The sequence below is a fragment of the Micrasema longulum genome, unplaced genomic scaffold (assembly GCF_059751315.1).
Source record: "Micrasema longulum isolate JH-2025_06_02 unplaced genomic scaffold, ASM5975131v1 h1tg000059l, whole genome shotgun sequence".
Classification (NCBI taxonomy): Eukaryota; Metazoa; Arthropoda; class Insecta; order Trichoptera; family Brachycentridae; genus Micrasema; species Micrasema longulum.
The window spans coordinates 436,279-453,835 of NW_028277266.1; the positions used below are offsets into that span (position 1 = coordinate 436,279).

A 17,557-nucleotide genomic window follows, 5' to 3' on the forward strand; every position below is an offset into this window, starting at 1 on the left:
TAATAGAAACAATACTAAGTAGTCTATCCTCTGTTCCTACCTAAAAGCATGAATTAATGAGGAAATTCATCCCTACGGGAAATTGTATATGAAAAATGTATTCTTACTCGCGATAAAAATTAGAGCATTGATTGTACAGCGAAATTTCTTGAAGTTGTTGGAAAGTTGTAGGAAAAATATAATAAAAATTATTTTAATATAAACGAACTACTTTGCATGACGTTACTAGCTCTTTTATTTTTATAAACACTTTATATACATATAAACTTTATATTTGAAGCACTAACTTTGCGGTTATATGATATTAAAATAATGATATCAGATTACCACCCGTGTAAGGAAAAAAAGAAAAAAAAACACTTGATTTATTGGGTCCACGTGTAGTATTTAGTGAACATGATAGAAATAAAATAAAAAGGAATCAATTCATTAGTTACGTAAACCTTGACCAAGAAGCTTGTTTGCTTTGAAACCGGTCGGTGAAAAATAAAAATTAGTGGTTAAAAACAAAGTTGTTTTATTTATTTTATTACTTTATATACAGTTTACACACATAAACCGTTCAATTTGAGAAAATCAGTGGTATATGAACATATTGTGGGTTCATCATAAATTTCATTATTTATTTATGCTTTAAGTTAGTTCATAACATCTTAAGAACTAATATACACTTAATAATATTACAATTTTTTTATAAAAAAATATCAATAAAATATTTTTTCAAAGTAATTTGAAATATTTCTATTTTTTCTGTTTCCTTTAATTCTTCAGGTAACTCATTGTACAGCTTCAATCCCTTTGTGCAATGAGTTTTGATATTCTGTTTTTCTCCTCATTGGTAATCTTATCTTTTTTTACACCTTGTTTCATATGTATGACATTGTTGGTTAAATTTTATTATTGTTTTTATTTTATTCATCCCCTTAATTATTTTATGTACAAAAAATGCTACATTATATTTAATTTGTTGCTTTGTGCATTCTTTCTACATAATAGATATTTCTTTTGATTATAATCCTCATCGCCTTATTTTGAAGAATTTGTATATTTTTAATTTCTCTTCATTTTATGTATAAAAGAAGAACATATGGAAAAAAATATTTATTCTTTTTTTTCCACATAACTAACAATGATTAATAGTAAAAATAATGTGACCTCACTGAGGTTACCCGTGCCGAGGACACTTAACAATAAACTTTTTTTTAATAAATATTTTTACATGTGAGAATATATAAAGAAGACTTAATACTTAGAGATAAATATTTACAACATTTTCAGAGAGTTTTGAACATTACGTATTTGTATTTATATTTAATGTATGTATACCTTTATTATTCATATTATAAAACGCACAATAAAAGAACAAAAAAATAACATAAACTATACATTTGTGGAGCAGTTCGAATCAACAATAAATATAGATATTGGTTTGAGCGAATGAGACAATCCATTTTACTTCTACCCAGCTCCACTATCTATTTTTTTATAGCATTTTTGATCATATGATATGTTTTAAGAAGTAGAAATTAACTAAATATCTACGCTTTAATATGAAGAGAGGAGGGGGCAATGGGGGAAAGAAAGAGGGAGGAAAAAGGAAAAACGTTTAAAATAAGTTCTTTCGAATCAACCAATAAAAAGAGAGTTGTATTAGATTTCCGGTTTACGGGAAGACAACTGACGAATGCAGAACTCATCGAGCAGAAGGGGAAGATAACTTGAGACGTCACACGCGAAGTAATTTCAAAAATACAAAACTTTTTAAATCATTTAAAAAAAAATTTTGGTCTAGTTTAACAGTGTCCATAAACAAATAAATAATAATAAAAAACCACTGACCTTCCTCGTTATTTAATAATTTGTATGAATAGTACATCTGCTCAATGAAACGATTGGAAAATACGAAACAGGGGAGAAATTATATTGTGATTAAATTTCTAGGAATTGTTATACTGCACAAATGGGGTAATTATTAGGGTCGTAATATTTATACCAAAAAGACTCAGATCTTGTGCAACAAATCCTGTCCTGATCCCGATCAGCCTTTGTATAATAATGTACAGAGGATCGAGAAAGTTGACAGCTTTAAATACTTGGGAGTTCACATAACTGAGGATGGAAGCATGCACAAAGAGCTCGCAACCCGCCTAGGAATTGCTGGAGCAACTTTGAACATGTACTTGATTATTCAACTCTTGTATAATGCCAGTACTCTTATTTGGGTGAGAATCTTGGCACCTTACCAAAGCCTATAGGCAGTAGTGGCGTTAGGGTAGGGCGTGGTTGGGCGACCGCCCAGGGCGCCTGATATAAGGGGCGCTGCAGGCGCCCCATTTTATTCTCTCGCTCATCGAGCTAGTCCAACTTACTCGTAAATTTCCTAAATCTAGCGACAAACTTGTTATAGTGGCCCATGATGAGCCTATAACTTCTCCAAAAAAGAAATTTGAAGTTGAATTTTTCTACAGCCTTTTGGACACTACCTTAATTTCACTCAATGAAAAATTTGAAAAGATAAATGAGTATTCGAAATCTTGGTCTTTTTTGTTCAATATAATAAAGATTCCGGAAAAACCAGACCATCTCACACTCTGTGGTAATTTCTGATTGAAATTAACAGTAGATTCTAAATCCGATATAGATGGTTGTATGTTGTGTGATGAACTCATAAGTCTGAAATCATTTTTGCCTGATCAGAATGTGGTTAATCCTGTCATTGTTTTGAATTTGATCAAAGATCGTAACTTACAAGAACTGTATCCAAATGTATGGATAGTATAGCGAGTATTGATTACCATACCTGTAACGGTTGCTAGTGGGGAAAGGAGTTTTTCTAAGCTTAAACTGATAAAAACTCATCTACGATCGACAAACTGGGCATCTTCGTCAATCGAAAACGAAATTTCGAAGACATAAACTTAAGTATTTAATTACAAGAGTTTGTTGATAGAAAGGCTAGAAAAGTACAATTTAATAGTAGTATTTTTTTGATAAATGGTTTAAAGGGGTGGAAGATAGGGGGCGCCGCAGAAATCCCGCCCAGGGAGCTGGTAGTGCTAAACCCGGCCCTGCCCAGAGGACCAAACTTCTAAGTTTTGAGAGTAAGTGCCCGAGGAGAATATTAGGTATAATAAGGTGGTTCGATTTTATAACTTACATTGAAGTCGGAAACGGACACAGTAGCCTCCTATAACGAGCGTCTTGAGGATGCGGCGGTAGTCCTGGCTCGGACACGTGCTGCGCATGCCTCAGGAGAACCTAAACCCAAGTTGCCTCTTTTTTAAACCTGAGGTCTCTCGCCGTTCGGGAAGGCGGTCGATGACGATCTTTCGACTTTATTCGGCGAAACTAAGGGGCGCTGGATTGACGTGGGAGGAGGCAAAAGTTCTGGCTGGCGATAGGGTCTCCTGGAGGCAACTGCTGATGTCCACATGCTCGACAAAGGAGCGGATGTGGAAAAGAAGAAGAAGATTTACGGGGTCTACGTTCAAGGCGCACGGAAAGAATGCGGTAGAGGGATGTGACTAGGGCTTCCATTCCAGGCTTGAAACTCGTCTCGAGACATTTTCAAGATCGAGACTCGAGATGCTTGAATGCGTTGCTAACACGTAATTTATTATCATCATTCCCTTTCTGCACCTATTGGTGCATAGGGCACTGCATTGGTTCACCAACCGCACTGTATCTTGATCATTTTTGTTACATGACGGTAAGATGTATAGTCTTACGCTTCAGGTACCAGTCCAGAGTACCATCTACAAAGTAAAATTAAGTTTTTTGTATGAGAAGCAGAATATGCACACATAAAATAATTCCGGGCACCTTGAACGGAGACCCATTTTTTCTTTATATTTGTTTATTTTTTATTGATAAATTATCGTAAAATATTGCTAATTTGTAACTTATTATTAAAAATAAAAACCAATAAATATTATTCTTACATTTTGCCACAAATTGCCACAGAGAACGAAAATATTTTTCAAAAGGATATATTAAAATTTAGGCATTTATAGAACTTATGACCAGTTATTGGCTGGTTTAAGTAGGCACTTTACATACTGTGTAATTTTCACCATTATGTCTGTGTTTAAACACCGACATTTCCTTAACTCTTCCAGGTTGACCTTTGTAAAGTAAAAAACTTAAAATTTTATTGATAAACATTAAAAAATGAAGAACACCAGACCGATTGCTCTCTTTTCCAGGCCCGACATCTCACAGCGAATACGTTCAGCCTGATCCCCAAATCTCATTAATACAAATTATTCTTACGTTGAAAACTCAGTAAAAAATAAATCTCATATATGTACTGCGTTTATAAATAATCATCCATGTGGATATACTATGTAGTTATAAATAACTTAAATCAACTAGTCTCAAATCGAGATAATCTTATAAGGGATCGTATCCCGAAAATATATTTATCAATATAAAAGCCCTATGGGCGTTTATAAATATAGTATTTTGGGCACGATAAGATGCACTCCCATTTTTTGTTAGATTTTCGAAGTAAAAAATGCGTCTTATGGTCTGAAAAATACGGTAATTTATTCAAGGTTTTTTCTGTTATAAACTATAATTAATAACAATATTTTGAGTTTGTCCAAATTTTTGTAGACTAGAACTGGATTTAACTCCCTGGGGAGCTGTTTACATAAACATATTACAACATGGATAAATAACATTTAAGAGAAGGTAATATAGAAGTCTAGGCATCTACAGGGCTTATGACCTGTCAATGGCCACCTGGTCTATGAAGAAGTATAGAAATAATAAAAAAAAAGATTTTCAGGCGTTGCCTAGTATGTAGGTGAAATAATTCAATTAGATGAATCTCACCCGCATAAATAAAGGTTTTAGCTCTTTAACTTCACAAACATCAATAGATGAAAGAATTGAGGGAATATAGATGTTCAAATATGAATGAGGCAGAATGAGGCAGAATGGTGAATGTTACACAGTGTGTTAAGTGGGCACTTAAACCAGCCGTTGACAGGTCATAAGCCCTGTAGATGCCTAGACTTCTATATTACCTTCTCTTAAATGTTCTTCATCCATGTTGTAATATGTTAAAATAATTAATAATAAAATTAATGTGATCCCACTGGGGTTACCCGTGCCGAGGACACATAACAATAAATATTTTTACATTTGAGAATAAACAAAGAAGACTTAACAAACAGAGATAATTCACAAGAAGTTCAGGCTGTTTTAAACATTATGTATTTATGTTTATAATTAATTAATCTACATCTTTATAATTTATATTACAAAACTCACAATGAAAGAACAAAAACATAACATTCGCTATACATTTGTGAAGCAGTTGATTCAATATTGGTTTGGGCAAATGAGACAATTCATTTTACTTCTACCTAGCTACACTGTCCATTTTAGATAAATAAACTGTTTTTTTCTGTGCTAAAGCTATAAAAAGGGCCAAAACATGCCTGAAACTATTATGAGAATTCTATATTCCCTTCTCAAAAGGATTTTTCATCTTTGTTGATGGTTTTTATTTACAGTTTTGTGAATTTATAACTATAAAAATATATACATATATATATCATGTTTTGTTTACCATTATCATTAGGGCTTTTGGGGCTCTTAGCGGGGGCGTTCTGGGGGGCCGAGGGGCTGGCAACTCCCCTCCCGCGTCCCGCATACCCGTACCACCCCAGTAACTCGTTCATAGCCGTTTCAGCGAAATCCTAAAACAAAATATATTATAATGTAATTATTTAAATGTTAAATCACACGTGATTTTTGACATATTAAAATTGGATTTTTACATCGATATAATAGTGAGATCCCAAATAGACTATAAGTACAACGTCCATAGATGGATGACACACACGCGCCAAATGTTTTTTGAAGAAAGCAACTTAGCATTTTCTGTTTAACGCAATACGTTATATTGTGCAAAACCAACTTACTACACACAGGACGTTAACTCTTAGTAACGAAATTGAACGACGAATCCAGTGAAACGTTCTGGGGTGCTATTCTGAACCTCTCTCGCGGCACGAGAAAACTGTTTTTCTTGTGTATTTTGTATGTTAATAGGCGAGATAATATGGCCGCGAGAGCGTTTGGAATACCACCCCAGTACCTCAATCACAAAAAACTATCGACGTGCTTAAAAACATGCTAAGCGTTTGAGCGATCACAATGAACAATAATAAACATGCTTAAGTTACGCAGTCATAAGTCAACGCGTGTGTAATCTCAACGTCAACGCTCGTACCGTGATTGTTTTTTTGTTTTTCTCGTAAATAAATACAGTTCAATTGCAAAAAATCGGAAAAAAAAACTATAAAAAAGAATACAATATATTGCATTTGAAAAATAGTAGGGAGTATCCAATTCAAAAAAGGGAAAATTAAATTACAATTACTATGGCAACTTCTTTTCTTGACATTTGGCTTGCCGACCGCCGCGCCGGCTAAATGCAATAAATATAATTATAAATAATAAATAAATAAATGAACATAGCAGTTTTGAAATATTTTCTATATTTACCCCGGTGAGATTCAAATATGTGATTGCGCAGCAGGATTATACGTCGCGAAAAGTAAATATTTTGACATTTAATATTAGGTGTTCACAGATGTTCCATTGTGATCGCGAATACGATAAACAACCATGGTGAGAAATTGTTATCACGCTTATTAGCACGTCGATAGTTATTTGTGATTGAGCTACTGGAGTGCATTAACTTTATCCCCGCCATAGAGACGTCAAGAACTTACGATTGTTTCGGTAATAATATTTTTTTCGCGCGATGTATGCCGTGCAATATCGTACCATACGATTATTCACAGAAACTACACATTGCTAATATTGATGTTTTTTGTCGATATTTCTTGATAAAACTCCATTGTTAATGATTTTGTTAAAACTACAAATAAAGTTATCAATTAAACTTCTTGGTTCGGTTTTACTTTTTTATTATTTGGACCAACGTGCGCTTTCGCCTAAGTAGGCATCTTTTATTTTATTTATTTATTTGACACTTTATATACATATACAATATATATACATATAAGGGCGGGTATATTTCCTTAAGGCAATTTCTTCCTACCTACCCAAACCGTTCAGTTTGAGAAAATTATAAATACATAGACATATTGAATCTTACAATTTTATACAAAAATTAAAAACAAAGATTTACAAAATAAAAAAATATATAAAAAAATTGACACTATACTATGAAGAGAGGAGAGGGGATAGGAAGTAAAGAAGAAGGGTAAAGGAACAATTTAAATATTAAGATAGTGATATTTCAATCAGCATCTTCAAGACTGATGAATCGTTTACAACGTTTACAGCTTTTATACTTTTCTTAACGTATTTTGGAGATAAGAAGATCAAATAAGTATTTCAACAGAGGACAGAACCCACATTTTAAATAATAACAGCTTAATCTCAATTTCGGTCCAAAAACTCCCAAAAATGAACTGTTTAGCAAACTAGTTGTAAATATTTATGTTTTCTGACCCCTATTAAAATACTTATTTGATCTTATCTCCAAAATATGTTAATAATAGTATAAAAGCTGTAAATGTTGTAAACAATTCACCAGTCTTAAAAATGCCTACTTAGGCGAAAGCGCTCGTTGGTCAAAATAATAAAAAAGTAAAACTTAACCAAGAAGTTTCATCGATAACTTTATTTATAATTTTATCAAAATCATTAACTACACATTGCGTTTGTGTAAGTTTTTTGAACGCGCCAGCTTTAAATAATCATAATAATAATTATAAATAATAATAATATTTTTTTAGTATATTAAATTTATAACGTTATTCCGATTATATTTCGATTTTGCTTCATAGACATTTTAAGATAACTCTGTTAACTTCCAATTATAATCTACTCTTTTGCGCCTTGTTGAATTAATTAGTATAATATGTATAAAACATAATGTTCGTGTACCAGTATTGTAAAATATCTAAAAAGATTTTCCCTTTAAAGCGGATTGAATATTGAATTTCTTGATATTTACTATTTATTTGAGAATATTTTGACCCAACATGTCCCGGGGATGGCAGTCTACCACCACACCTGTCCTGTGTAGATAAGTCTACCTTTCACAGACCTGCGTCCAGTGACTAGCAGAAGGATCTCGTATTACACTTTACACTTCACAAACGGAGCATAAAAACTATCACTAATTAATAGACAAACCAGCACACGCCATTATACCCACTTATCAATTAGAATAATATTAATAAAAATCTTTAAAAATAATTTAAACAAATATTAATTCTGAAATAGAACAAAGGTGTGCACAGTTAAATGGTGGACTTATTGCCACAAGCAATTTCTCACAGTCTTACCAAAAACAAACAAAAAAATACAGTAATGAACAAAAGTAAAAAAAAAAACAAAAATAATAACAATAAAGTAAATAAATAAAAAGTTAAGGAAATATAAACAGAAAAAAATATTATATACCTTACGGTGTCTATTGCTTACGTTATTTACATTGTATACATTTTAATTTATTCTTAAAAATATTTATTTATACTGTAGAAACATTTATTTATTAGAAACACTTTTAACACCCTTGAATTTTTTTTAATACAATTATAAATTTCGTTTTAATTCTCAAGGCACTCTCTTAATACCCATCCACAATTCTTCTTTCTTCTCTAAAGCTAGGGTTTCCTAGGACAGCGGTGGCCGTATCTTAACGGCCGTAGTGAACGGTGATGCGGTGGACAGCCGTCGTAGTGGTGACTAGAGAGTGGTTTTATTTTTTAACGGTGTTACCAACACCATTTTTATAGGAAACCACTCTTTAGTCACCGTTACGACGGCATAATGTTCACTACGGCCGTTAAAATACGGGCACCGCTGTCCTAGGAAACCCGAGCTTAATTCATATAGTGTCCATGCGGCTCGACTGTGGAATTATCTCCCATCCACCATCAAAGATGTTACTACATTATCTCTGTTTAAATCACGTCTGAAGATACATCTCCTTTTTCTTCCTTAATCTCTCCTCCTTTCCTTTTTCCTTTTTCCTCTTTCCCCTTTTTTCCCTTTTCCCATTGAGTAATAGTTTTGATTTAAGGCAATTTATAAACAAATACGTTTATTTCTATTTTTATATATCTTTAGCTTTTTAATATTTTTTTTTATTGAATATATTCTGTAACTTGAATTATAAAAATTAAACTTTTATTTTATTGGTTGGTTGGAAGAAATTGCCATTTGGCAATAAGCCCGCTAATGTACAAATAACATTATGTACAAAAAGTTTAATAAATAAATATGTGACATATCATACAATTAATATATATCGAGGCTTTACTGACAGAATGCATTAAGTCATTAAAACAAGTTCCGGAATAATCGCATTTAAAGCTTTTTTTTTCTTTCAACGCATTATTTTTCCCACGATTTTCTTTTATTTATTTTTTTTAAGCTTAAAAAAGTAATCTTTTATTCCAGGCATAGCATAACATTTCAAATTTCCTCAAAGTCACAACTGACTTGGAGACCTCTGCAGAAAAACGCAGAGAGGAACTCGGCGATAGGCTCTGGATAATGCCATCTGAAAGCACAAACAACGCCCACAATTTGGACTTCCCTAAGTGGAAACTTCTCAATAGACTAAGGTTAGGGGTTCTAGGTGCAAATACAACCAACGGAGGTGAGGTTTTCGGGAGGGAGATGACACGAACTGCAATTTTGGAGAGGTGCAGGATGATCCTCATCTGCTGCGGTGCCCACAAATGCAGTTAACTTGTGATGATAATGATTTGAGGATGTCCACTGACAAGGCGATATATGTCGCTGCACACTGGAGTGGTAAGGTCTAAAGTCCGGACTCGATAAGTAAGTAAGTAATTGGGTGGTTTATGTGGCTACTTTACACACTGTGTAATATTCAGTATTCTGCCTATATTCGAACATCTATCCTTCAACTCTTCATTCCGTTGATAGTGATTTTAAATATTGTTTGAACTGCAATATTTCGTTGTTCGTGGCCTGGCGCCTGAAGTGTAAGACGGATCACCCTCATTTCACATAACAAATGATCGAAATACGCTGCATTTGATTTACCAGTGAAGTGCCCTATGCACCACTGGGTGCGGAAAAGGGGATGCTGATGATGATGATTATCAAAATGCTGATATTTTTACGATTTTGCCAGTATGTAAAATATAACTCGGAAAAAAGCGAAGTATTAGATTATCGGTAAAATAAAGAAATAGATTACACAAACATCACTCTGCCAGATTAAAAATTTACACTAAAAGTGAATTTTGTAACTTGGTAGACATTATAATAATAAATATGTACATCTCCCTTCCCCTCCTTATCCTTTCTTCAAGCACCCTTGTTCTAATCCCACCCAATTTTCAATAACTTACTCTTCTCAAAAAAAATAAAAAATCTTTGATTATTGAAAAATATTTACGAGTACCTGCATGAAAATAACATTTTTATATGCATAAAATTGTATGTATTTATTTAATATGTAATATATTTTCTTTACTAAATTTGTGGAAATCTGTTATTAGTTCTGAGTTTATACACTATATCTATTTTTCTACTATAAATATGTATGTAGAACTGTTGGTTTCCCAAATAAAATAAAATAACGAACGTAAAATTATTATTATATTTATTACCTGCATATTACATTATTAAATAATATTACCCCTTTGATATTAGAAACTCTATTCAAGTCCCTCGTTAGCGACTAACTGAACACGAGTTCGCTGGCTTTTAGCTTTTTACACGAAATTAAAGCACCCTTTTTGAATATAAGTGAACAAACCCTTATTTTATGTGACATGCTTTTTTTGTAACACATAGTTTTTTTTGACAAAAAGTTTTAGAATTAGGTAGTTTTAAACACTTTTTTTTATTTAAACTATAAACAGACGTACGGGATTCCTTTTTATACATAGAGATTATTAAAAAAATATTGATTTTAATACAACGCCTGCCAATCAAGAACATGTATTTAATTAATTGTAATAAAATTTTAACAAAATATGAATTTATGATTGTCAAAACAACCTTTAGGCCACATTTTTCCGAAAATAACGTTCTAGAAAGTCTTCATAATGGTTAGATGCATCATTTGAGTGTAAAAAACTACAGATTTATACTCCAAGCACCTAAAACTGTAGGAGGCCAATTAATGTTTGATCTTGAATACATATTTCATCCGGGATATTTAGCACTTAATAAATTGCAAGAATATATTAATAATATTTTAATTTAAAATTAAGTAAGAATGTATAGAGTTTGAGTGTAAAAATATCCTTCGTGCAATGTGATAGTAAAAACGTTATTTGTCCATGAAATTTAAATAATTATAAAGTAAATGTTAAATAATATAGATTTTTGATATTTCCTCAACATGTATATCGAGCTGATCTATTCATAAAATGTTTATTTTAATATTTTTTTTCAGAGTACAGTTCTTATTGATTTTCTAATATTTTTTATGTCTCGAGGGTGTTATTACAATCATGCATTCATTTAAAAATAAAACGATAAGTAATTGAAACGAAGTAATTCATATAAATTAAAATAACACGAATATGAATGAAACAAGGAGATAGTGGGAAGGAAAGTGACGAGGGGTTATGTAGGATTATATTTCTGTCAATGGTTTCGAACGCTCTTTTAAAATCTAAAAACACTGCAATTACATATTTGATCACATAGAATATTATTTACATCTTAAAATTTTGTAAGCTGCATCTTTACCACTTTTTCCAGAACTTGTTCATATTTTGGTAGAGTATTTATAGGTCTAAAATCGTCACATTTTTTGGTTGTTTTATTTTTGGTTTAGGAACTCCTGTAGATATCTTCCACTTCTCCGGAAAAACTCCTGTTTCAAGTGATTCATTAATTATTTCTACAAAAGTTTTTCCAATTACAGCAAAAGCATCACACATCAGATTTATGGTTATTCCATCGGGACTTGCCTTGGATGTCATAGATTTTAGAATAGCGAGTAATTTTTGTTCACATATTTCTTCAAAAGCAAAGTCATTATAAAATTGCACATTATTATTTTGTTCTGCTTCTTCCACCGGAATACTCTCATTTATTTCAATTATGTTTTTATATAGTAGGTGTTAAAACGATTTGCCAAGCTTCTGTCGACTCCCAAGTCTTTTGGAAATTCTATTTTTTCATCAATATTGGTAATTGGTTCACTTTTGATCATACCTTTAATATTTTTCCCCAATCCTTTTGTCAAATTGCTTTTTTAGATTTTACAAACATAATAATTATTTTTGTTTTCTTTTAGTGCTTTGACATATTTGTTTCTACTTTTTTTATAGTTTTCTCAGTCTATGTGGCTTCCCGTGAGCTTTTTTAATTTAAAGTACTTATCTCTTTCCATTCGCATTATTTTTAAGTCTTTAGAGTACCATTTGTTATACGGTTTGTTTATTATTTTCATTACTGGTATAACTGAATCGACAGTTTTTTCAATGAACTGTATCATTTTATTAACCTTTTTTTCGAACTATTTATTTATTTATTCATATTTTTCGCTTACAAACTATAATTAATAATAAAAATAATGTGACCTCACTGGGGTTTCCCGTGCCGAGGACACTTAACAATTTATTTTTAAAAAATTACATTTGAGAATAAACAAAGAAGACTAACTTAAAAAACAAACATAATTAACAAATATTCAGACAGTTTTAAAAACAAGGTATTTATGTACATCTATATTATTTATATTACAAAACACACAATGAAAATAAAAAAAACCTGACATAAGCTATACAGTTGTGGAGCAGTCAATTCAGTATTGGTATGGGCGAATGAGACAATCTATTTTACTTCTACCTAGCTCCACTATCCACTTTTATATAGCCTTTTTAAACATTTTCTCATTACTAATTGCTTTAATAGATAGTGGAAGTAGTATTATAATTATTCTATAAACATAATTACAATACTAGAAGTAAAGACAAATTAGTAATCCCGAAATTAAAGCTAAGTAAGGTAAGCACATCTTTTTTGGGGCACTGCGCACTGCGTACGCTTCTACAATAGAATACCCGAAATGTCCTAAACATCACGGATAATAAATTCAAAATTTGTATAAAAAACGTACTTCTAAAAAAGGCCTATTATGGACTAAATGAGAACATGGAAGATAGCAGTATATGGAACTGACAATATTATTGTATATGCTTTAATTTATTTGATTATTTTTAGAATGTGTGGTTATTTATTGAAACCTGCCTATTTTTTTGTGTTGTGTGGTTTTGTTTATTCATTTATATATTGACTTTAACAAGCGTGTAAATTATACCTGCATTGAAACAAATTAAAAAACAAAAAATGTTTTATTTATTTTCCCATGAACATATGTAGTTACTTTAAAACATTATTGTAAAAAGTGCGCTGTGCGTAATCGCTCATTTGGACGATTCACCCCTGAGGAACTTGTATTGCAGTGTACTTTTGCCATATTTATTACAATATCTAAGAACAGCTAGTCCTTCCATACTTGTAATCCTGGGGCTTTACTTATAAATCGGGTATAAAGTTAAACTTGAGAATAGAAGTAGAATAATGATGGTATAGCAAAAAGTATTACTTATAAACCTCGCATAGAGTTAAACTCGGTTTAAATCTGGGATAGCGACCATAGAAACTTATACCTGCACATTATGTGGTATAACGCTGGAATAAGCACGCGATCTGTCAAAAGTCGTATTTTTTGGTAATCAAAATAAATAGTTTATCAGTTTTTTTTTTAATTTTAAACAATTTTGAAGTCCTGTGTCCTTCTCAATGCGATTCGAGTGATTTTTAATTATTAGTTTAAATAATATCTGAAATGTTATATGTTTCAGTGGCGAACGGTGACTTTTTTTATAGGTAAGCTTTAATTTTTTCATAATTTGTACCTGCATGTACATACCTACATATAAGTAATAAAGTATATACAGGTACACGGATTCTTTTTCTATGGTTTTGTGTAAAAATAACTTCATCTCTCCAGCTCCAGTTTCACCTGCTGGCAACAGAAGACGCAATACTTATTATTTTTTTTATTATTTTATTCAGAAAACATAGTCATACAGAATAAATATTAAAAACAACAATTTTTTAACTTAAAAAGACCAATTAAGTTTTCATAAATTATGCAAAAGATATAAACATTAAATGTAACAAAAAAAAAAAGAATTTCAAGTGAGAAAAGAATAATTGTTGACATTTGCGTTTTCCATGGAGGTTATAAATTAAAATAAATAAAAATACCAAATTTACACTCCGAGCCATCCACGCACATACATGAACGCACATATAAAACACATACAAACATATTATGTTTGTATATGTTTTAATTAATTGTGATAAAAAAAGAAACACGAATAAACTATAGAATTCGTTTTTAACTTCTCCTCTTCTTCCTAATTTAGATTTCTTTTTCTAACTATTTTCTCCATGCTCTCCTTTACACTGACAGTAATTTCGATTTGACTTTGACGTTTGTTTGTGTTGTTATAAAAGCTACTGCACACGCGCACATATTAGTGTTGACGCGCATATCAGTGCGCACACGCACATATTTAAAAAAAAATAAACATGAAATTACCTGTGAATTGTTATTCTAGGTAATTAATATTTTTATGAGTAAGCTTTTTTTATATCGGTTTTAAATAGTTTAACTGGGTATAGTTATTTCTTAATATAAACCTGGTATAAGGAAATCTAATAAGTAAGGCCCCTGGTGTTGTAACCATGTGCTAATTTGTGTTTATACTCGGAGTGCGATGATTAATGAAACAGAATAGCTAACTTAAAAGGCGTAATAAACATACGAAAATGAAAAATAAATGGATAAACACGCTTTTGATATCTGATACGTTTTGTGATCTCGCGCAAGGCTTGACGAGGGAAAAATTAACACGATACCATTAAGTATAATATTCTGTAACGTGTAGGTTAACAGACACATCATACAGGCACAGAATAGTGGTTAGATAAAGGAAAAACATTTAGGAATAGTAATTACAAATACATTTACATGTTTAATTGTCGCGTAGCCAACGGCTAATCACTTCTTCATCGTCATCAGCCGTCTCTTGTCCAATGGTGAACATAGGCCTCCCCCTTTAGTCTCCACATCTCCCTATCCTGAGCCAAACGCATCCAACCACTTCCTGCAACTCGTCTTATGTCATCAGACCACCTTGTCTGAGGCCTGCCGACACTTCTTCTACCCATTCTGGGTCGCCATTCCAGGGCTTTTTTGGTCCATCTAGAGTCTGTGATTCTGGCTGTATGACCAGCCCAGCTCCATTTCTGGTTGGCAGCCCTATAGACCACATCGGTGACCTTTGTTCTCGCTCTAATCCATGTATTGGTTTTTCTGTCTCTCAACGAAATACCCAGCATTCTCCTTTCCATGGCTCTCTGTGTCACTGATAATTTGTGTAAATTTTATTTCGTGAACACCAAAGTTTCACAGCCATATGTCAGTACAGGGAGAACACAAGAATCAAAAAGTTTCTTCTTTAAGTAATGTGAATACTTCAGAGACTTTAGGATATATGGGAGCTTACCAAAGGCAGCCCATGCTAAACTTCGCCTTCTTTCTGTTTCTACCTCTTGATTATCTTTCCCGAGGTTTATTTCGTGTCCTAGGTATATTATAACTAACAATCTTTTCAATGATTTGTTCATTCACTAAGATGTTACATGAATCAAGCTTTATTACAGTTCAATCAATAATAGGGTAAACCGTCCAGTGAATGGACGATTAAGGATTTTTTCAACTTACAAAAATATTTTCGGAATGATGAAATGACTTTGGTATACTCCAAGATACGTTTATGTCATCCTCCGTTATTAACGAAGATTTTTTTTCAGTATTTTGAGATATTCTTTCTCGATTTTTATTAATTCATCGATATATCAGAAATGATCCAAATCGCCAGTGGATGAACACTATTTTTAGTGAATGAACACAATAAAACCCAGTCAATGAACAGTTAAATCATTTTATTTAATCAATTTAGAAACATGAATATTATTTGTAATTAATTATATAATGTTATTATAATTTTGTAAAATTGTTTTAAAATTATAAGCATATAAAAAATGCATAAATAATAAACGACACTGTTGTTATTATTACTATTTAAAGCATTAACTTTGTGGTCAAACATTTTAATAAATGTTATTAAATATTTATAAATATACTAAGGATTAAAGAACTAAAACAATTGTATTATGGATTGGTAAATTCAATACTGACGTATGGTCTGATTGGCTGGGGAAGCTGCACTAAAACGACTATGGCTTCAGCAGCTATAGCTCAAAAATCAGTGATTAGAGTTATATTAAAAAAACCATACCGATACCCGAGTGATTCGCTCTTCAAAGAATTTCAAGTGCTGGATATTCGTCAAAAGTATATATTGAGGTCAGTAGCGGTCACGCATCTTAACAGGGAAAAATACGCAAGGGTTTGTCATGTTCATAATACTAGACACTCCAATAAGGATCTGATTGTACAGAGAGGAGTTAATACTTTTTTGGCTCAAAGGCAGCAATATTATATAGGCCGAGGATGTATAACCTTATCCCATATTCATGGAAATGTGGTGGGATGGCAGGCTGAGGAAGGTGTTGACTGCATTTTTAATCCATATTGGTCGGAGGGAGTCAGAGAAATTGTTGTCCGATGTAGAAGGACGTAAGCTGATTTCTTGATTAACTAGTAATGACTTAGAACTTAGAATATAGAGATATTGGTATTATTTATGTTTTTACTGTATATTTATTATTTACTTTTAAGACTGAAAAAGCACACATAATAATAAATCTGTAATTATTTTTTAATATTATTATAAAATACATAATTAACTGCCTTTGAACGGGGAAGATATCCCTAGTTAGGCAGTTTAGATGAACCAACAGAAAAAAAAAATGTTTACTTTTACTACTTAATTAATTTGTTGTATAAATAATTACTTAGAAATTGCTGTAATAAATATGTAAAAAATAAATTTTAAAAAATAAAAATTATTAATTTGCATATAACCACTTACTGTAGTTCTTACTACAATGAAAAAAAAAGCTGCAAAATTATGCCAAAAATAGCTTAATAAATAAATAAGAAACATGAACTTTGGCATAATTTATAATGAAAAAAGTAAATCAATAAATACTGTCTTGTTTTTTTGAAAAAATATTCTTGGTATTTGTTATCCGTCAAGCCAAACAGCATAGGTTTTTTGTCTAAACAGTTTTCTTTTTTTTAATGCTATTTCAGGATACTTAAAAAAAATAAGGGCCATCGGTTTTTGTTTCTTAGGAAAAGCAGTATCTTCGACGGCCTTTAAAGTTAAAGGATTAAACTCGGATCCGCAGTAAGGTATTCGTCTAGATTGGAATCAGCTGCATTGATGCCATTAAACGTTGGTAGTTAATACTATTTCATTAACTCGAATAAAACAAACAGAAATTGAACTGTTAATTTTAAGTCACTAATTTCTAATACATTTTAGTTCATTTACTAGATTTTTCCAAA

At 31.7% G+C, this 17,557-nt stretch overlaps 1 protein-coding gene across 1 annotated transcript in view; it reads right to left on the reverse strand.

Annotated features, from left to right (window-relative positions):
- Sobp (Sine oculis-binding protein) overlaps positions 1-17,557 on the reverse strand; it is a 114,422-nt gene that overhangs the window by 27,727 nt on the left and 69,138 nt on the right. Inside the window, exon 2 of the mRNA XM_088230196.1 lies at positions 5,582-5,711. Coding sequence (XP_088086322.1) covers positions 5,582-5,711 — 130 coding nt within the window. The remainder of the gene's footprint in view (positions 1-5,581; positions 5,712-17,557) is intronic.